The sequence below is a fragment of the Bos indicus genome, chromosome 9, assembly GCF_029378745.1.
Source record: "Bos indicus isolate NIAB-ARS_2022 breed Sahiwal x Tharparkar chromosome 9, NIAB-ARS_B.indTharparkar_mat_pri_1.0, whole genome shotgun sequence".
NCBI lineage: Eukaryota > Metazoa > Chordata > Mammalia > Artiodactyla > Bovidae > Bos > Bos indicus.
The window spans coordinates 94,415,519-94,433,195 of NC_091768.1; the positions used below are offsets into that span (position 1 = coordinate 94,415,519).

A 17,677-nucleotide genomic window follows, 5' to 3' on the forward strand; every position below is an offset into this window, starting at 1 on the left:
GAGAATAAAAACTTAAGGGTTGGACAAAGGGAAAGAGAAACCTGGTGTTAATTAAGCTTAAATAGGTTTTACAATCACCTGGAAAAACCAAACCACCACTCTTCCCTTCAGAGAGCTCAGCACATTGGTTAATCCCATTATATGACACACCTTCTGAGGAAATCAGAACATTTTGATATTTTCAATGAACTAGTGTGGGAGTTCTGATCAGCTTGGTTAAGTGAAGAGTTAGTTTTTTGGGGGTGGATTATAGTCCTATGTCTACTTAATAAAACTGGACTAAGCAGGACTAGGCTTAATTTAGAGAGTAGCTGCTGGTATATTTCAATTTTTGATTAGGCCTGTTGATACCCATATAAATCTGAGAATGTCTGAACATACCATGTAAAATTACATGGTATGTTCAATATTCAAAATGAATTCAATATTCATTTGCATTAGGAAGGCTAAGATTCTCGTTTTCTAAGTTATTAGTCCCATTATTTAGGTAAAGGTCAGACAAGCATCTTTCTCCTAAACCTTCACCGTATCACATCCATATAGTCTAAAATTTGTAGTAAAGTCAATTGATTTAGAAATAAAAAGTGAACATGTAACTTTCTGAGCAATACAATCCCTGAAGTACTCATTAAAAAATGGTCAATTATTATGACAATGATTAACAACAGGGCACAATTCAAAAGCAAAAGCTTTCTGTTAATGTGCAGTAAACTGAGCAACAGGGATGACCCTAGAGTGTCTTAGGGCCAGGGCATGCTCTGCAGCTAAGACTCAGCCCAATAAGAACAATTTATAACATGCTTCTTGATTTAAGGTGCTAACAGGTCAGGTTCTCAGCAGCAGTTCTAAAACTATTTCAATCAGGCTTTATTTTTAGTAACTGAACCACCTTTGACTGTCAGGCCTCTTCCTAAAAGCTTTATATTTTACTGCACTAAATAATAAAAAAATTATGACATTTTGACTCCACTTGTTTGACTTCATATGACTAGAATGCTAGATTTCTAATTTTAAAAGATATGCAGCAAGCAACAAAGATTTATTGTATAGTACAGGGAACTATAGTATCTTGTAATAACCTATAACAGAAAATCTGAATAACATATATATATATATATATAAAACTGAATGACCTTGCTGTATACCTGAAACACTGTCAACTATACTTCAATTATATATATATATATATATATATATATTAAGAAATACTTTATAATAGTTACCAACCAAATCACTACCATTTTCACATTTTACCTAATGATCCTGCTTCACTGGCACACATAGATGAGCATGCACAAACACAGAACACATAGGACCTGCTTGCACTCCCACTTTATGATGCTTTTTTTTTAAAGCCTGGGTGATAGATTGTCATAGGGGAATGAAGATACTGATGGCTCAATAACAGAGCTTCCATGTATACGTTTATTTTCACACTGCATAGGAAGTTACTTATAAGTGAACATAGGTATAAGGCACTCAGAACAAAAGAATGAACATGTACTTAAAAGAATCAGAATTTCTGTAACACAACAAACACCTGCATCCCACATTTTTTTTTTTTTAACAATTGGCAACTCTACATGCACACACACACATAAAGCAAGGACTGGTAAATCACTGGTATAATGACTGGTACAGTTGGTACAATCATTAGCACCTTATTTGATGCTGTCACTTAGGAACTGTTAAGTATAACCTAGCATCTGGATGCTAAATAAAAGTGGGGGAGGGGGGAGGCTAAATAGGGGAGTCACTCTACCCGTTTCCAAATTTTAGGAATTCAAGTTTATTCAAAAACTAGAATACACAAGACCATAACCACTATCTTTCTTCAGTAACTTCAGAATGGTAGGTAGTTTTAAACAACTTTAAAACTTAAGCTCCTTTTGAATATCCCAAAGTGTTTTTGCACTCTTCTGCAGACGAGCCTCTTCTTCAGGGGCCAACTTTACTTTTATAAGGTCAGTAATACCACTCTCCCCCAGGATACAAGGAACACTGAGGAATACTTCTTCATTTATTCCATAGAGACCCTTAATTCTGGTGGAAACTGGATGCACTCTCCTAAGATTCTTCAAAATACTTTCTGTTAGGTCAGCTACAGACAGGCCAATGGCCCAAGAAGTATAACCTTTCATTTTAATAATCTCATAGGCACTAGCAACCACATCTTTGTGAACATTTTTCCACTGCTCCGGATCTTTATCAGTTCCTATATCTAAGTTCAGTTCCTTCAGAGGGACACCTGCGATGTTCACTCCACTCCACACAGGAACACTTGAGTCTCCGTGCTCTCCAAGGATCCACCCATGACAGCTTTCAGAATGGATACTAAGCCTTTGCCCAATCAAGAAACGGAAACGGGCAGTGTCCAGATTACAACCACTTCCAATAACACGGTTTTGGGGAAAGGCACTCAACTTCCAGGCTACGTACGTCAAGATATCCACCGGATTGGAAACCACAATCAGTTTGCAGCGCGGACTGTACTGAACAATACTGGACATCATTAATTTAAAGATGGCCACATTTCGCTGGACTAAATTAAGGCGTGTTTCTCCTTTTTCCTGGCGTGCACCTGCCGTGATAATCACGAGGTTGGAGTTTGCAGTGACAACGTAATCTCTGCTGGAAACAATGTTTGGCATTTTCACGAAAAGGCTGCCATGCTGAAGATCCATTGTCTCACCCTTCAGTCGGCCTTCATCAACATCCACCAGGGCGAGTTCATCGCTCAAGCCTTTTAACAGGATGCTGACGGCACAGGCCATGCCAACCGATCCGGTTCCTACGATAGAGATCTTACTGTTGCGAACAGGCTCCTCTGAGGTGAAATTCTTCATCAGCTCACACTTGACCGTCGCCATCTTGGACGCGGGGGCCACGGCCCAGGCGCCCCCGAGGGGGGTGGCTGCCGGCGGGCAGGGGCTTGGGGCCATTCCCAGGCACAGGAAATTCGCCCTCACAGTGCCCGCTCTCTGGCTGGCCCGCAGGATTCCCACAGTCCAGCTCATGGCTATTCACTTGAGAAGTGAAGGCAGAAAGCAGCAGGTGCCCTTAGAAGCTCCAAAGGAGAGAGCTGTGACCGTTGGCCAGTTCTCAGCCCGCTATGCGGCTGCGCAAAGCCGAGGCCTCGCGACAGCCCCTCCAGCTCGCTACTGCGGCTGCGCAAGGCGGGCTCAGCGCGCGTGGCCTCTAAAGGGCCTCTATAAAATATCAAGAGGGGAGGCTATTTCTAGCAAATGAATTCTGGAGTTAGAAGTTTTAGAAACCCATCAATTCTCTAATGCATTGGAGATAGAATTACACATACTTAGTATGTGTAATGAGCCAACCCAGATCCTTGGGATTACTTTTCTGTTTTTACGACATATTCCAATAAAAATATTTCCATTAAATACACATGAAAATACAGTTAAATGTTCTTAACGATATTCCTGCCAAGGATCAACCAGGTGCGAATCCTTTGTCTCCCAATGGCCTCCTGCACCATTTTCCTGCATCTGCGGGAAAAGCAGGCCTTCTGTTTCCCGTTGTACCCATTTCAAGAACCTTCTATTTGGAAAGACTTCCGCTGCCCTTATGCCTATTAGGACCATAACTGTGGGGGAGTCACAAGATCCTGACGACAGAGGGAAGGAGCCCACTGTGAGCCAAACAGTAAGAACTCGGAGGGTTACTTATCTCTCATGAAAAGGAAAGCTCCTGGTCAAGAGTCCCGATGACAAATGACTTCTCAAGTAAAAAGATGATGCTGCAGCTGCTAAGTCGCTTCAGTCATGTCTGACTCTGTGTGACCCCATAGATGGCAGCCCACCAGGCTCCCCTGTCCCTGGGCTTCTCCAGGCAAGAACACTGGAGTGGGTTGCCATTTCCTTCTCCAATGCATGAAAGTGAAAAGTGAAAGTGAAGTCGCCCAGTCGTGTCGGACTCTTAGCAACCCCATGGACTGCAGCCTACCAGGCTCCTCCACCCATGGGATTTTCCAGGCAAGAGTACTGGAGTGGGGTGCCAAAGATGATGATAATATATCTTAAATGTCTTTAAAATGGCAAATTTTGACCCAGGCACAAATCAAATTGTGGATTAAAGTAGTTAGTGCAACATGGCATCAGTATATCTTACATTCCTCTGCATATCTCTGGTCAGTCTTATGAACTTCCTTTCACATTTCTAACAAAATAAAAAATTTACATTTGATGAAACAGTGTACATATATTTGTATACACATACATACACACACACCCTTAAGCCCAATAAACTATGTAAATCCAAACAAAAATAATGGTACTTTCTCCTCACTTATATAAACAAAAGTCTGACCATGTAATGATTTCTCAAAGCTTTCCTGTCATATAAGAAAGTGGTATGCTCTCCCCTAATGGAGCTCTTGGGCTTCCCTGGTGGCTCAGTGGTAAAGAATCCACCTGCCAAGCAGGAGATGTGGGTTCAGTCCCTGGGTCGGGAAGACTCTCTCTCGAGGAAATGGCAACCCCCTCAAGTATTCTTTGCCTGGGAAATCCCATGGACAGAGGAGCCTGGCGGGTTGCTGTCCACGGGGTCACAGAAGAGTTGGACACATGGAGCAACTAAAGAGCAACGACAAATGGAGCTCTTGGATATGCAGGCTCCTCACAGGGGAGAAAAACCACCTGTGTGTATGTACAGAAAAATACCGTGTTTGATGACATGGCTCGATGGCATCACCGACTCGATGGACATGAGTTTGAGTGAACTCCGGGAGTTGGTGATGGACAGGGAGGCCTGGCGTGCTGCGATTCATGGGGTTGCAAAGAGTCGGACACGACTGAACAACTGAACTAAACTGATACATACATACATTCCATTTTAGAATACTAAATCTTGAAAAAATGAGTATTTTATATTCAGACTTGAAAACCTATTCTCACTCTTCCTGCCACTGAGCTGCAGTCCAGGAAGAGAGGAACAACAAGCAAAGGAGTTGCTGCTGCTGCTGCTAAGTCGCTTCAGTCACGTCCGACTCTGCGCGACCCCACAGACGGCAGCCCACCAGGCTCCCCCGGCCCTGGGAGTCGGTGAGGGGTGAGAAAAGTGTGGTAATTAGCAGAGCTCCTGCATCATATTTCAGGATGACTTGCTGGCACCCTGTTTAGACAGTACAGCATAAGCTTCATGATACACAAAATGGTAACAGCACCACATATATGAATTCTCTTCACCCTGGTGGTCAGATATATGGTAACCATTTGTCAAATTAAAAAGCGGAATCCTTTAAATGATCTTCATTTAACGGTGGCTGACATCTTAAAGGAATCCTCTTAAAACACCAACTTCTGATACCTACTGTTTCTTTTATCTGAGTCATAGCTTAAAATGTTTTAATCTAATGCCTGCTCCCACCTTCTCCCTACAATGACTCCTTTCACCAGTCATTTTCCTTATAAGTGTTCTTGAGGATGAAATTCAAGGACATAAAGACTTAGTTAGATGGCTTCTTCTATATTAATTTTCTTCCTAGAATTTGAACCTGTGTAGAAATACAATCACTATGACAGCTGCCTCTTCAGTTTTTCCCCTTAGCCACAACTAAATCAATTTTGAAAAAAAATAACACTCTATAAAAGTATCTCAAATGCAGCCATTTATAATAAGTCTTGAGATAAGAAGGAAAGAACTAAAAAAGATGAGATGACTTCAGTTCAGTCACTCAGTCGTGTCCGACTCTTTGCAACCCCATGAATTGCAGCATGCCAGGCCTCCCTGTCCACCACCAACTCCCGGAGTTCACTCAAACTCATGTCCATCAAGTTGGTGATGCCATCCAGCCATCTCATCCTCTGTCGTCCCCTTCTCCTCCGGCCCCCAATCCCTCCCAGCATCAGAGTCTTTTCCAATGAGTCAACTCTTAGCATGAGGTGGCCGAAGTATTGGAGTTTCAGCTTTAGCATCAGTCCTTCCAATGAACACCCAGGACTGACTTCCTTTAGAATGGACTGGCTGGATCTCCTTGCAGTCCAAGGGACGGACTCCCCAAAAATGGAGAAAGTCAGCTACAGTTAACCAGCTCCCTAATGACCTTCTATCTTAGGTGGCTCATTATTCCTTTTGAATGGAAAATCTAACTCAAATTATCTATTCCAAATTCACTTTAATATTACAGCTGATGGCAGGATTATGCCATAATACTATTGGTTACAGCACTTAGGAGGGAGGAAGCAGGAAATAAAGATGACCAGCGAGCAGCTGAACCAAGAATGGTTGTAAACTAAGTCACCTGGACTTTCATCCCTAGCTCTCGATGCCCTTTTTCTCTCTAGGAATCCAGTTCAAATATTCTACCCTCTCCTAAGTCTTTTACAGTCTCCCAGGAAGTAACTTTTTAAAAATCTGCCACCACTGTGTACCTCTCTCCATTACAGGATTTATCACACACAAACGTAATTACTTATGAAATTGTCACTCGTCAAAGGGAACACCTTTTATTTAACAGCATATCTTTATCCTCTAGCACAGAGCTTGGTACATGAACAGGGATTTAGTCACTGTTCATGGTAGAAAAGAATGAGGAAATAACTACAGAACTGAGGCAAGTAAGGCTCTGGGGGCTAACAGGTGAGAATAAGATGGAAAGGCAGGGCTGGAGAATCCACCTGGTGTGGAGTTTTGAATAAAGGGGTAAGGAAAATGGTGCCTATTTGGGGTTTTTTAGCAAGGTTGATACAATAAGTTTCAGATAAAGCTATGAGTAAACTAAAAGATTTCTTAATCCCTTTCAAAACTAGTATCTACCTTTACCAAATTAGAACATAAAATTAAAAAAGAGTCTACAGTGCTAGAAACACAGTAAAATAAATATGCAATGGCAGAAGGAATATTTTTATCCTTTGAAGTTATTTAAAATATTCTGTTCTGTGGAAAGTTTTAAAAAAATAATCCATGTGCAAATGGATTTGAAAAAGAAAAAAAAGATGCAACGAGGCTTGTGTTAATTTTACAAGCTACAAACTCACCAGCATGCAAGCGGAGCGTTATATAAACACAATTATTTTTTAAAATCTTGTGATTTAAAAATCCTAACAGGCAAATTGTAGTTTTTAAAAAATTAGTGGGCTGTGATTCTATTGCTCATAAATAACTTTGTAATCCTCATGTGGGGGTCTTTACAAACCACAGAACCTGAAAGTGTTTTCTTTCATCAGCAATAGTGGGACGGCTCGGGGAAGGACAAAAGCAGGGCCACAAAGCTCTGTCCCATGAATAGAACAAAGGTAGAATGTCAATTCAAAAAAACCCAGGGACCAACTTCCTACTTATGGTATTCAGATACCGTAATATCAACTGGCAAGCTGCTCGTATTAATCATTAAAAAGGACAACATGAAAACATGGCACAAAGAAACTAAAATTCATTAATGTGTGTTTAAACACACTAAATCATATCTAAAAAGTGAGAAAGAGCCCATGGTCAAAAAATTAAACCGCATAGGTGCTGTTTACTAAGTCAGCTCATTTATTCTCTGCAATTGGACTAACAATACACATAATACTGTAGTCCTCAGTAACAATAGCTTTACCCATCCCCCCAAAAAAAAAGACAGACACAAGAATGTTTGTGTATGGAAGTTACTTTCAATTTGAGGTAGAAACTTAAGTTATCTTTATAAAAAAACTCCAAACTGCCAAAACAAATTTAATTTCATGTTGTAAAGGTTAAAGCTTAATTTGCCTCCATCAAGGCCATGAACAGGGTCAACAGCAGCTGGGAACAGTAAAGAGGGGAAGGGGTGTTCCAGGTGGGCAATTAGCAAGGACAAGGCTCAAGAACATGACCTTTCAGCAGGCGTAGACCTCTGACCATGACAAAGGATAAGAGGAACAGCTAGACTCTCAACTGTGGCACTCCTGACATTTCGGACTAGACTATTCTTTGTGGCCTGTCCTATGCACTGTGGGATGTTTAGCAGCAGCCTGCAACGCAGGAGATGGGGGTTCGATCCCTGGGTCGGGAAGATCCCCTGGAAGAGGAAATGGCACCCCACTCCGGTATTCTTGTCTGAGAAATCCCATGGACAGAGGAGCCTGGCAGGTACAGTCCATGGGGTCCCAAGAGTCGGACAGGACTTGCAACTAAACCACCACTGACCTCCATCAGTTATGATGGCCGAAAGGACCTCCAGACACTGCCAGCTCTCTCTCATGGCTGGGGGTGGGACCCAGCAAAACTGCCACCCACACCTCCCCCACCCCCAGCTGAGACTCAACGGGTTAAAGCATAAGCAGGGGCCGGGTCAGAGAGGGACTCATAAATCGCATCAGGGAACCTGGAACGTACTCTCAAGGGAAGAGGGAGCCACTGAAACAACAAGGCGGCGTGGTCAGATTCCCCCCCGCAGGGCACCTCCTCCACACAAGGCTCTGGTGGGTGCCGAGGACACAGCAGGGAACAAGGGAAATGAGGGTGCCACCCTCTTAGAATTTAGGGGTTTTTTTGCAAAGACAGAAACAGTTTTTAAGTGGTTAGTGTTACTTCATTTTGCAACAAGCATTATGAGGAAAAGAAAATAGGGCAACACCAGAGAGGAACTGAGTGGAGGGAGTGAAGAGGCTCTTGCATTTGGACAATTAATTAGATAGTCTGGGGAAGCATCTCTGAGGAGGGGAAATAAATCTGGGTTGAAACCCTGGATGGCCACGTGGAACCAGCCGTGCAAAGACCCAGGGAAGGAGTGTCCTGGGCAAAGCCAGAAAGGCTCTATGCAGAAACAGGCTGGTGTGCTGAAGGAACAAGAAGGCCCAGGGCCAGGTGAGTGTAGGGCATGGGAGGGGTCCTTGTGGGGGCTCAGGTGAGGTCAGCGAGGTTGGTGGGGCTACATCCTATAAGATTTCCTCAACAGGAGATGCTGAAGGGTTTCTAGATAAGTGAGTGACATGATTTGACTTACATGCGGGAAAAAATTCTAGGGAAAGTGAAGCTGAGATACGAGATAAGAAACCATTTCAATATACCAGGCAAAAATGGAGGTGGAGAGAGATGAAAGAGCTGGGCTATGTTTAGCAGCAGAGCTAACAAACACTCATGGTTTAGATGAAGGGAAAAGATGGGAAATGAGAAAATCTAAGATGATTCTCTGCTGGGTTTTTGGCTTGAACTACTGGGGAGATGGGAGTGGCACTCACTGAAATGGAAGAGACTGAGGGAGGAGCAAGTTGGGGAGAAGGTGAGGAAACCCAAGAGTTCTGGTTAGGACCTGGGGCTTTGACATGCCGTGAGACACAAGAGATGGACCACGTGTGGTTTCAAGGCCAATCTGAAGGTCAGGCTGAACTGTATATGTGGACACTGTCAAACTGTAGATTGCTTTTAATCACCAGCACCAAGGGCTGAGTTCAGATGGAGAACAGGGGCCCAAGTACGAAGCCACCGGACACGCCAATGCTTCAGGGTCTGCAGGGGAGGAGCCGGCAAAGGAGACACACACAGGGCGAAGTGAAAGGCGCAGAAGCCGAGAGACAGCGTCCACGGAGGGGAGAAGGCTCACTTGTGTCAAATGTTGCTGAGAGATCAAGTAACAGAAGAGTAAAGACAAGACCTGGACCCGGCAACACACAGGGCACCGGAGCCCTGACACCAGCAGTTTCAGGGGTGCCAGGAAGGAAACTGGACTGAGGATAAACGGGGCAGGAAGTGGAGACAGGGATCACAGGCAACTCTTTCAGGAAATCTCTTCTATGACAGGAAGCAGGCAAATGGGCTGGTAGCCAGAGGAGAAGAGAAGAGTTTTAGATGGGAGAGACTAGAACGCGTCTCTACACACTGCAGCAGAGAGAAAGCCGTTGATCAGCAAAGGTTGGGGATAATTACGGGAGCGAGATCCTTGGGCAGAGGCAGGTGGGAGGAGGTCGAATGCCCTCGTGGGGGTGGGGCTTTGCAGCAGCATCTCTTGGGTCTCACAGGCATGTCAAAAGGCCCACCATACCCATGGAGAGAGATGAAAGAGCTGGGCTATGTTTAGCAGCAGAGCTAACAAGCACTCATGGTTTAGATGAGGGGAAAGATGGGAAATGAGAAAATCTAAGATGATTCTCTGCTGGGTTTACATCCAGGTCTTGTCTTTACTCTTCTGTCACTTGATCTCTCAGCAACATTTGACACAAGTGAGCCTTCTCCCCTCCGTGGACGCTGTCTCTCGGCTTCTGTGCCTTTCATGGTACGGCTATAGGCGGAGGTGACTGGTGCAGCCTACCTCAGCTGCAGGCAGGTGTGGGGAAGATGAAGCCCAGCATGTCCTAGCCGCATGTGGAGAAACACCATGGCAGGGCCAGTTGGGAGGCAGGCAGAACCACCGTTAGCTATAAGACGTGTAGGGCAGGAAGGTGCCCCCAACCCCAGGACTGTGGGGGTGGAGTAGCAGCAAGACTTGGTGACACATCAGTCTGAGGGGGGAGAAAGAGTGTGGTCATGAATGAAATCCAGCTTTTCAGTCTAGGCAGCACTGCTGGATGATGGACGCTGCTGCCATTCACCAGGAGTGATGCTGGGAGTAGGCTGGAGGGTGAAATGGGAAGTAAAGGACAGTTCGAGGGGAACTACACCTGACCCCAGCGGACGTCCAAGATCAGTGTCCAGTCAAATGCGCCCACGAGCTAGGAGTTCAGGGCTCTGGCTGGAGATGCAGTCCTGGCAGCTGTCTGCATGTGGAGGAAGCCACTGGGATGACCAGAACCATGGAGAAAATACAAGGGCAAAGGAGGAAACAACAGGAAACAGGATGGTGGGAAGTGGAAAACAACAGCCCAAGCAGGACCATGAACAAGTACAAAAAGAACAAGAGCTCTGAAAGCCCCAAGAGTCTTGTCACAGCTAACACTGGTTAAAATTGTTCGAAGTATTTCAGTCAGGAAAACTAGAGAGAATATTTCATATTCTGATCGATGAACTGAAAGTCAAAGTGTTAGTCGCTCAGTCGTGTCCAACTCTTTGTGACCCCATGGACGACAGCCCGCCAGCCTCCTCTATCCATGGCATTTTCCAGGCAAGGACACTGGAGCAGGTTGCCATTTCCTTCTCCAGGGGATCTCCCCAACCCAGGGATCAAACTCGGGTCTCCTGCATTGCAGGCAGATTCTTTACTGTCTGAGTCACCAGTGAAGCCCAATTGATATATTTTTTTTCATAGTTTTAGATATTTGTAAGTGACTAACCAATAATAGGTTGGAGTAGGAAACGGCAACCCACTCCAGTATTCCTGCCTGGAGAATCCCATGGACAGAGCAGCCTGGTGGGCTACAGCCCATGGGGTCGCCGAGAGTCAGAGGTGACTGAACACAGCATAGCAGTCAGGAGTAGGTACCTCTGAAAAGAAAGCTTAAGGGGCAAGCGTGCGCTCTCAGGTCTTCACTCCACAGGCTCTGGCTAGAGATCAGCTCACGTGAGCCCAGTTTTCCACGCTCAGTGTAAGAAGTAAGGACAAAGGAAAAGACAACATGTGACATCAAGGCTGCCAGACCTCCAGTGGCATTAAGACTGAGAATGTTCTTGAGATAATTAGGCCTGATTTGTGTCAGGCGTGGAACAAGAAGGCTTCTAAGGCAGGGCTTATCTTCCCTGGTAACTGTTGCACATTCTTACTGTATAAAATGCTGGGGGCCCTATTTTACTTATAAAAGGAAACTGATGGGTTTTTAAAAGAAGAATCTTGGCAATATGCCAAAACAGCTGAATCCCTTCTTCCCTCCTCCCTTGGCTTTAAAAAAGAAAAAGAAAAAAGAAAGTACATCAGTCATTATCTCCCATTTTAAGCTGAGCAAGCCCCTTTGACTCGGTCTCCCTGTCACCAAACTGCTTCTCCACGTTCACAGAGTGCTTCTCACCACCAGGAGGCCAAGCCCATTAGAGCTGCACTGGGGATGGGAAGTAAGGCGTACAGAGATGTTCTTGTCACCTCAGACCGGAGTTTAACCCGTGCCAGTGCCACTTCCAATTAATTTAAAAATTATTCCAGGAAAAACATTCCTCAATACTTAAGCTGTTTGAAGGCCCGAGAGCGTGACAGATGGAGTCATTTCTGCAAGGTCATGATGACGTGTTCTAAGTGGTCAAGGAGGTACCATCAGGAAGAGGAAGCCATGATGGGGCTGCTGACAGGCGGTAAGCAGAATAAGAAACTGAAGCTCTCTTCCTGGAGGCAGAAGCTGGTAGAAATCTCTGGAAGCACTGAAACTAGATCAGGCGAGGACGTAGAAAAATGTTTTAGCCTCTTTTCAGACTTCCCCTGCAGACCACTCAGAAGTGGCTACCAAGAAACCATTTGCCAGAAGACTCCGATTTGTTTTTAATCTTTGACCTAAACCAATGAATAGTATAGAGCATGAAGGCTGCTTCCTTCTTAGATATCTTAGAAGTGGAAAACCCTAAAGCTTTCCCTTAGTTTTATTTTACGTATGGCGGTGGAGCATTCACCCTACAATGCTGCTTTCATCTGAAATAAGTGAACATAGTGCAAGAACAAATGCACTTAATACGAGATACACCAGAATGCTGGTAAAAACTGAAATTAGCAGAGTCGAGAGATTTGACTGTAATTAACAAAAGCCCTCAAGTTGGTCATAAGGTAATTAAGAAGTGGGCCTAAATATTAATATAAAAGTATTCCTAACAACAGCTACCAAAAAGAGACTGGAGAAAATAAGTTTTATTTGCGTACACCCAATATTGTCCCAGGGATGAGGTGTTATAGTCCTTCCTGTAAAAGATCTTTCTTAGAATACATTCAGATGGCCAACAGGCACATGAAAAGATGCTCACCACCACTCATTACTAAAGAAACACAAATTAAAACTACAATGAGGTACTACCTCACACCAGTCAGAAAGGCCATCATCAAAAAGTCTACAAATAACAAATGCTGGAAAGGGTGTGGAGAAAAGGGAACTCTCCCACAGTGCTGGTGGCAATGTAAATTGGTCCAGCCACTATGGAGAACAGTATGGAGGGTCCTCAGAAAACTAAAAAACAGAGTTGCCATTACGATCCAGTAATCCCACTCCTGGGAATATATTAACAGAAAACTGTAGTTCAGAAAGAGACACGCACCCCTGTATTCACAACAGCACTATTTACAACAACCAAGACATGGAGACAACCTAAACACCCAGCAACAGATGAGTGCATAAAGATACGGTGCACACGTGCACAACACACTATTACTCAGCCAGAAAAAAGGACAAAACAGTGCCACTGGCAGCAACACGGACAGACCTCAGTCAGTTCAGTTCAGTCGCTCAGTCGTGTCCGACTCTTTGCGACCCCATGAATTACAGCACGCCAGGCCTCCCTGTCCATCACCAACTCCCGGAGTTCACCCAAACTCACGTCCATCGAGTCGGTGATGCCATTCAGCCATCTCATCCTCTGTCGTCCCCTTCTCCTCCTGCCCCCAATCCCTCCCAGCATCAGAGTCTTTTCCAATGAGTCAACTCTTCACATCAGGTGGCCAAAGTACTGGAGTTTCAGCTTTAGCATCAGTCCTTCCAAAGAACATCCAGGACTGATTTCCTTTAGGATGGACTGGTTGGATCTCCTTGCAGTCCAAGGGACTCTCAAGAGTCTTCTCCAACACCACAGCTCAAAAGCATCAATTCTTCGGCACTCAGCTTTCTTCATAGTCCAACTTTCACATCCATATGTGATCACTGGAAAAACCATAGCCTTGACTAGATGGACCTTTGTTGGCAAAGTAATGTCTCTGCTTTTGAATATGCTATCTACATTGGTCATAACTTTCCTTCCAAGGAGTAAGCGTTTTAGACATAGAGGTTATCATATTAATACTAAATGAAGGAAGTCAGAAAGACAAATACCAAAGGATATCGCTTATATGTGGAATCTAAACTATGACACACATGAACTTATCTACAAATTAGACAAAGGGAGCCGACTTGCAGTTGCAGGGGGCAGGGAGGGCTGGCTTGGGAATCTGGGACTAGCAGGTGCAAACTAATATACAGAGAATGGATAGACAAGGTCCTACTGTAGAGCACAGGGAACTACATTCAATATCCTGTAATAAGCCATAATGGAAAAGAACTTTTAAATAAGATCTTCCTTAGAACAGGAAAGGGCTGCCCTGATAGCTCAGTTGGTAAAGAATCCGTCTGCAATGCAGGAGACCCTGGTTCGATTCCTGGGTCGGGAAGATCCCCTGGAGAAGAGATAGGCTACCCACTCCAGTATTCCTGGGCTTTCCTGGTGGCTCAGCTGATAAAGAACCCACCCGCAACGCGGGAGACCTGGGTTCAATCCCTGGATTGGAAAGATCCCCTGCTGAAGAGAAAGGCAACCCTCTCCAGTATTCTGGTCTGGAGAATCCCATGGACTATAATAATCCATGGGGTCGCAAAGAGTTGGACACGACTGAGCGATTTTCACTTTCACTTAGAACAGGAAAAATCAAATGACAACTTTTAGAGAGATGTTTAAAATATGTTTGTTTTAACATGTTTAACTTTTAGTTTTTTAAAGAAAAAGAGGTCTGGGCTTTTGAGAAAAAAGCAACCTATATTAAATAAGGAGGAAGACTGGGGCTGTAGAGTATGCACGACCCCAATCACAGATTATTCCCATAAAGGCCTGTACAGCAGCAGGGTCTTCAGAGAGACAGGTAAAGGAAGACATTTTCCATATGTCAGACTGGCAAAAATTTCAGAGTAACAAAAGCTACTAATGGCAAGGATGCTAGGAAACTTGTATACATTGTTGATATCTTCTAAATTTTATATATTTTCCTGGGGGGACATTTAACAACAGATATCAAAAACATTTTTTAAAAAATACACTTCGATTCAACAATAACATCTTGTCTTTAGAACACATTTCTTGACGAAACACAGTACAAAAAGATGTATGCCTACAGAGGTTTACCATGGTGTCTGACAGTAAAAAATTACAGTCTAAATGCTGCTGCTAATTAAGTAAATTATAACTTACAATTGAGCCCCACATAGCCATTAAAGTAATGGAGAGTCACATACTCTACTATGCAAAGATGTTCCTATGACTATTCAGTGAAAAAAAGTTCTAGAGTAGTACAACAGAAAAATATTTTACAATTATATGAACATGCCTATACAAGGTCTAAATGGATGTTTCTACTATAACAAGTGATTACAACTCAGAGATTTCTGGTGATTTTTTTTTTTAACTTTTCTACAATGACTTTTTAAGCAATGTGTACATATTTTTTTTACAAAACACAAAACCATCTTTGTTTAAAAAAAGATAGGCCCTAAATATTTTTCTTTAAAAATAAATACCAATATATATAAATAAAAACAAATACTTCTTATTCCATGGTTAATAAAAAACTCCATTTATAAGTTGATTTTTAAAATAAAATCTTGGGACAACTTAAAGTATTTCACAATAAATGAAAATGTTTCCATTCATGGTTTTATTACTATCAAGGTTTTAGCTCCTGTGAAGACAACTGCAATTGACTTGTAAATTTTAACTATACCAAGTACCATGAATATATTCTATACAAACTACAATAAATGTTAGCAGTGGGTGATTCTGACCAGTATTTTGAGATAACCTCACCTCAAATAAATGTAGAACACAGGTCCATTAGGCATGAAAAGCTATAACGATTTCGATCATATTAATCTGGAATTTTTTATACACCTAATGCTTTTCTTTCAAAGGGAAGAAAAAAAAAAAAAACCAAGACAGTCTAACCACAAATATGCTCAACCTCTCAGTCTATACCGACTATAAACAATAAAGGTAAAAAAGTTAACATTTAAATAACTGCAGGTGGCATGGTTTTTCTTTTGACAATTGAGGGGTCACCAGTTAGTATCACTAATGCCCTTATTTACTGCCTGAAAAGCATTTAATCTCCACAAGTCTCTAAACTTAACATGAACCCATACTAAATGTTCATTCTTTTCACAGTTCAGATGCTGTGATAAAATAATCACATGATAAAATACCATAATTCAAAGTAAATGATGAGCCCATTCTGAGCAATCAGGCCATGCCCACAGCTGGTGAGCAGGGTGGAATTGGTGTGGTGATGCCAGGCTGGACCTGCACTGATTCTGACTTGAAGGTAGGCAGGGGCCCCACTTTAAACCCTGGACACCCTGATCTGCTTCAGCTGGCTGACAAGATAGCTTCCACTAGCTCTCTCCTTTTTTAGAATCTCTTCTTAAATGATCTACCATTGTGTAAATTAAAATTTTTTCTTTATATCTGATACATTAAACATGTTCCTCGTGAAATGAACTTCTACACTAACTCTGAATAAACAACGAGTAAATCAAAAATGTTTCTAAGAAACTGAAGAGCTTTGCTTTAGGGCTTCCCTGGCCACTCAGTGGTAAAGAATCACCTGCCAATGCAGGAGACACCGGGTTCGACCCCAGACCCAGGAAGATCCCACAGGCTGTGGAGTAATTAAGCCCGTGGGCCACAACTATTGAGCCCACCTGCCCAAACCACCGAGTCCATGTGCCGCAACTACTGAGGTTTTCATGTCCTAGAGGCCGAGCTCCCCACTAGAGAAGCCACCACAATGAGAAGCCTCTGTGCCGGGAAGGCAGTGCACCACAGAGAGTAGCACCCGCTCACCGAAACCACAGAAAGGCCCACGCAGCAACCAAGACCAGCACAGCCAAAAATAAAAATCAGTAAATAAAAATTTTTAAAAAGCTTTGCTTTAAGCATTTTCAACATGGTCCCTTTAAGGCCAGCAGATGGAGCTGTGAATTACAACAGGGAACGCGAGCTACTCTAGGTCAGCCACTAGAGGGCACCCTTTTTTATGGAACTGGTTTATACCAGAGATTTATTTACAATTTAACTATCTGAAGCAGGAATTGATTCTGATTTATATGTGTTTATCTAGAATGACCATCTCAATACTAAGTAAATGCAAAGGCTGGGACCATTTTTGCTCAACGTTTTTTGACTAAAACTTTTCCTTCCTCACAGAAGAATATTTCCTAGTTCAGTTCAATCACTGTCGTATCCGACTCTTTGTGACCCCATGAATTGCAACACCCCAGGCCTCCCTGTCCATAACCAACTCCTGGAGTTCACCCAAACTCATGTCCATCAAGTCGGTGATGCCATCCAGCCATCTCATCCTCTGTCGTCCCCTTCTCCTCTTGCCCCCAATCCCTCCCAGCATCAGGGTCTTTTCCGATGAGTCAACTCTTCACATCAGGTGGCCAAAGTACTGGAGTTTCAGCCTCAGCATCATTCCTTCCAAAGAAATCCCAGGGCTGATCTCCTTTAGAATGGACTGGTTGGATCTCCTTGCAGTCCGAGGGACTCTCAAGAGTCTTCTCCAACACCACAGTTCAAAAGCATTGATTCTTCGGTGCTCAGCTTTCTTCACAGTCCAACTCTCACATCCATACATGACCACTGGAAAAGCCATAGCCTTGACTAGACGGACCTTTGTTGGCAAAGTAATGTCTCTGCTTTTTAATATGCTATCTAGGTTGGTCATAATTTCCTAGTAAGAGGCAGTAAATAGTAATAAAAGTTCATCCCTGGAATCAGGGCAACCTCACAGTTATCATCAAAACTCTCTAAATGCAGAACTGAAATATACCATACTGCTCTCCATAAGCCTCAGAGCAGAGCCATCCAACAAGAATTTCCTTGGAAAATCACCCATACT

General features: G+C 43.4%; 2 protein-coding genes across 2 annotated transcripts in view; both read right to left on the reverse strand.

Moving 5' to 3' along the window:
- TMEM242 (transmembrane protein 242) overlaps positions 1-17,677 on the reverse strand; it is a 41,528-nt gene that overhangs the window by 12,214 nt on the left and 11,637 nt on the right. The window lies entirely within an intron of this gene.
- LDHAL6B (lactate dehydrogenase A like 6B) lies at positions 1,136-9,482 on the reverse strand. The gene has a single exon (XM_070796437.1). It carries the CDS (start codon positions 3,015-3,017, stop codon positions 1,872-1,874), a length of 1,146 nt encoding a protein of 381 aa, XP_070652538.1. The 5' UTR covers positions 3,018-9,482; the 3' UTR covers positions 1,136-1,871.

Bases quoted from the DNA above. Each gene is read 5' to 3' on its own strand.
- LDHAL6B (XM_070796437.1), bottom strand. From the start codon at position 3,017: ATGAGCTGGACTGTGGGAATCCTGCGGGCCAGCCAGAGAGCGGGCACT.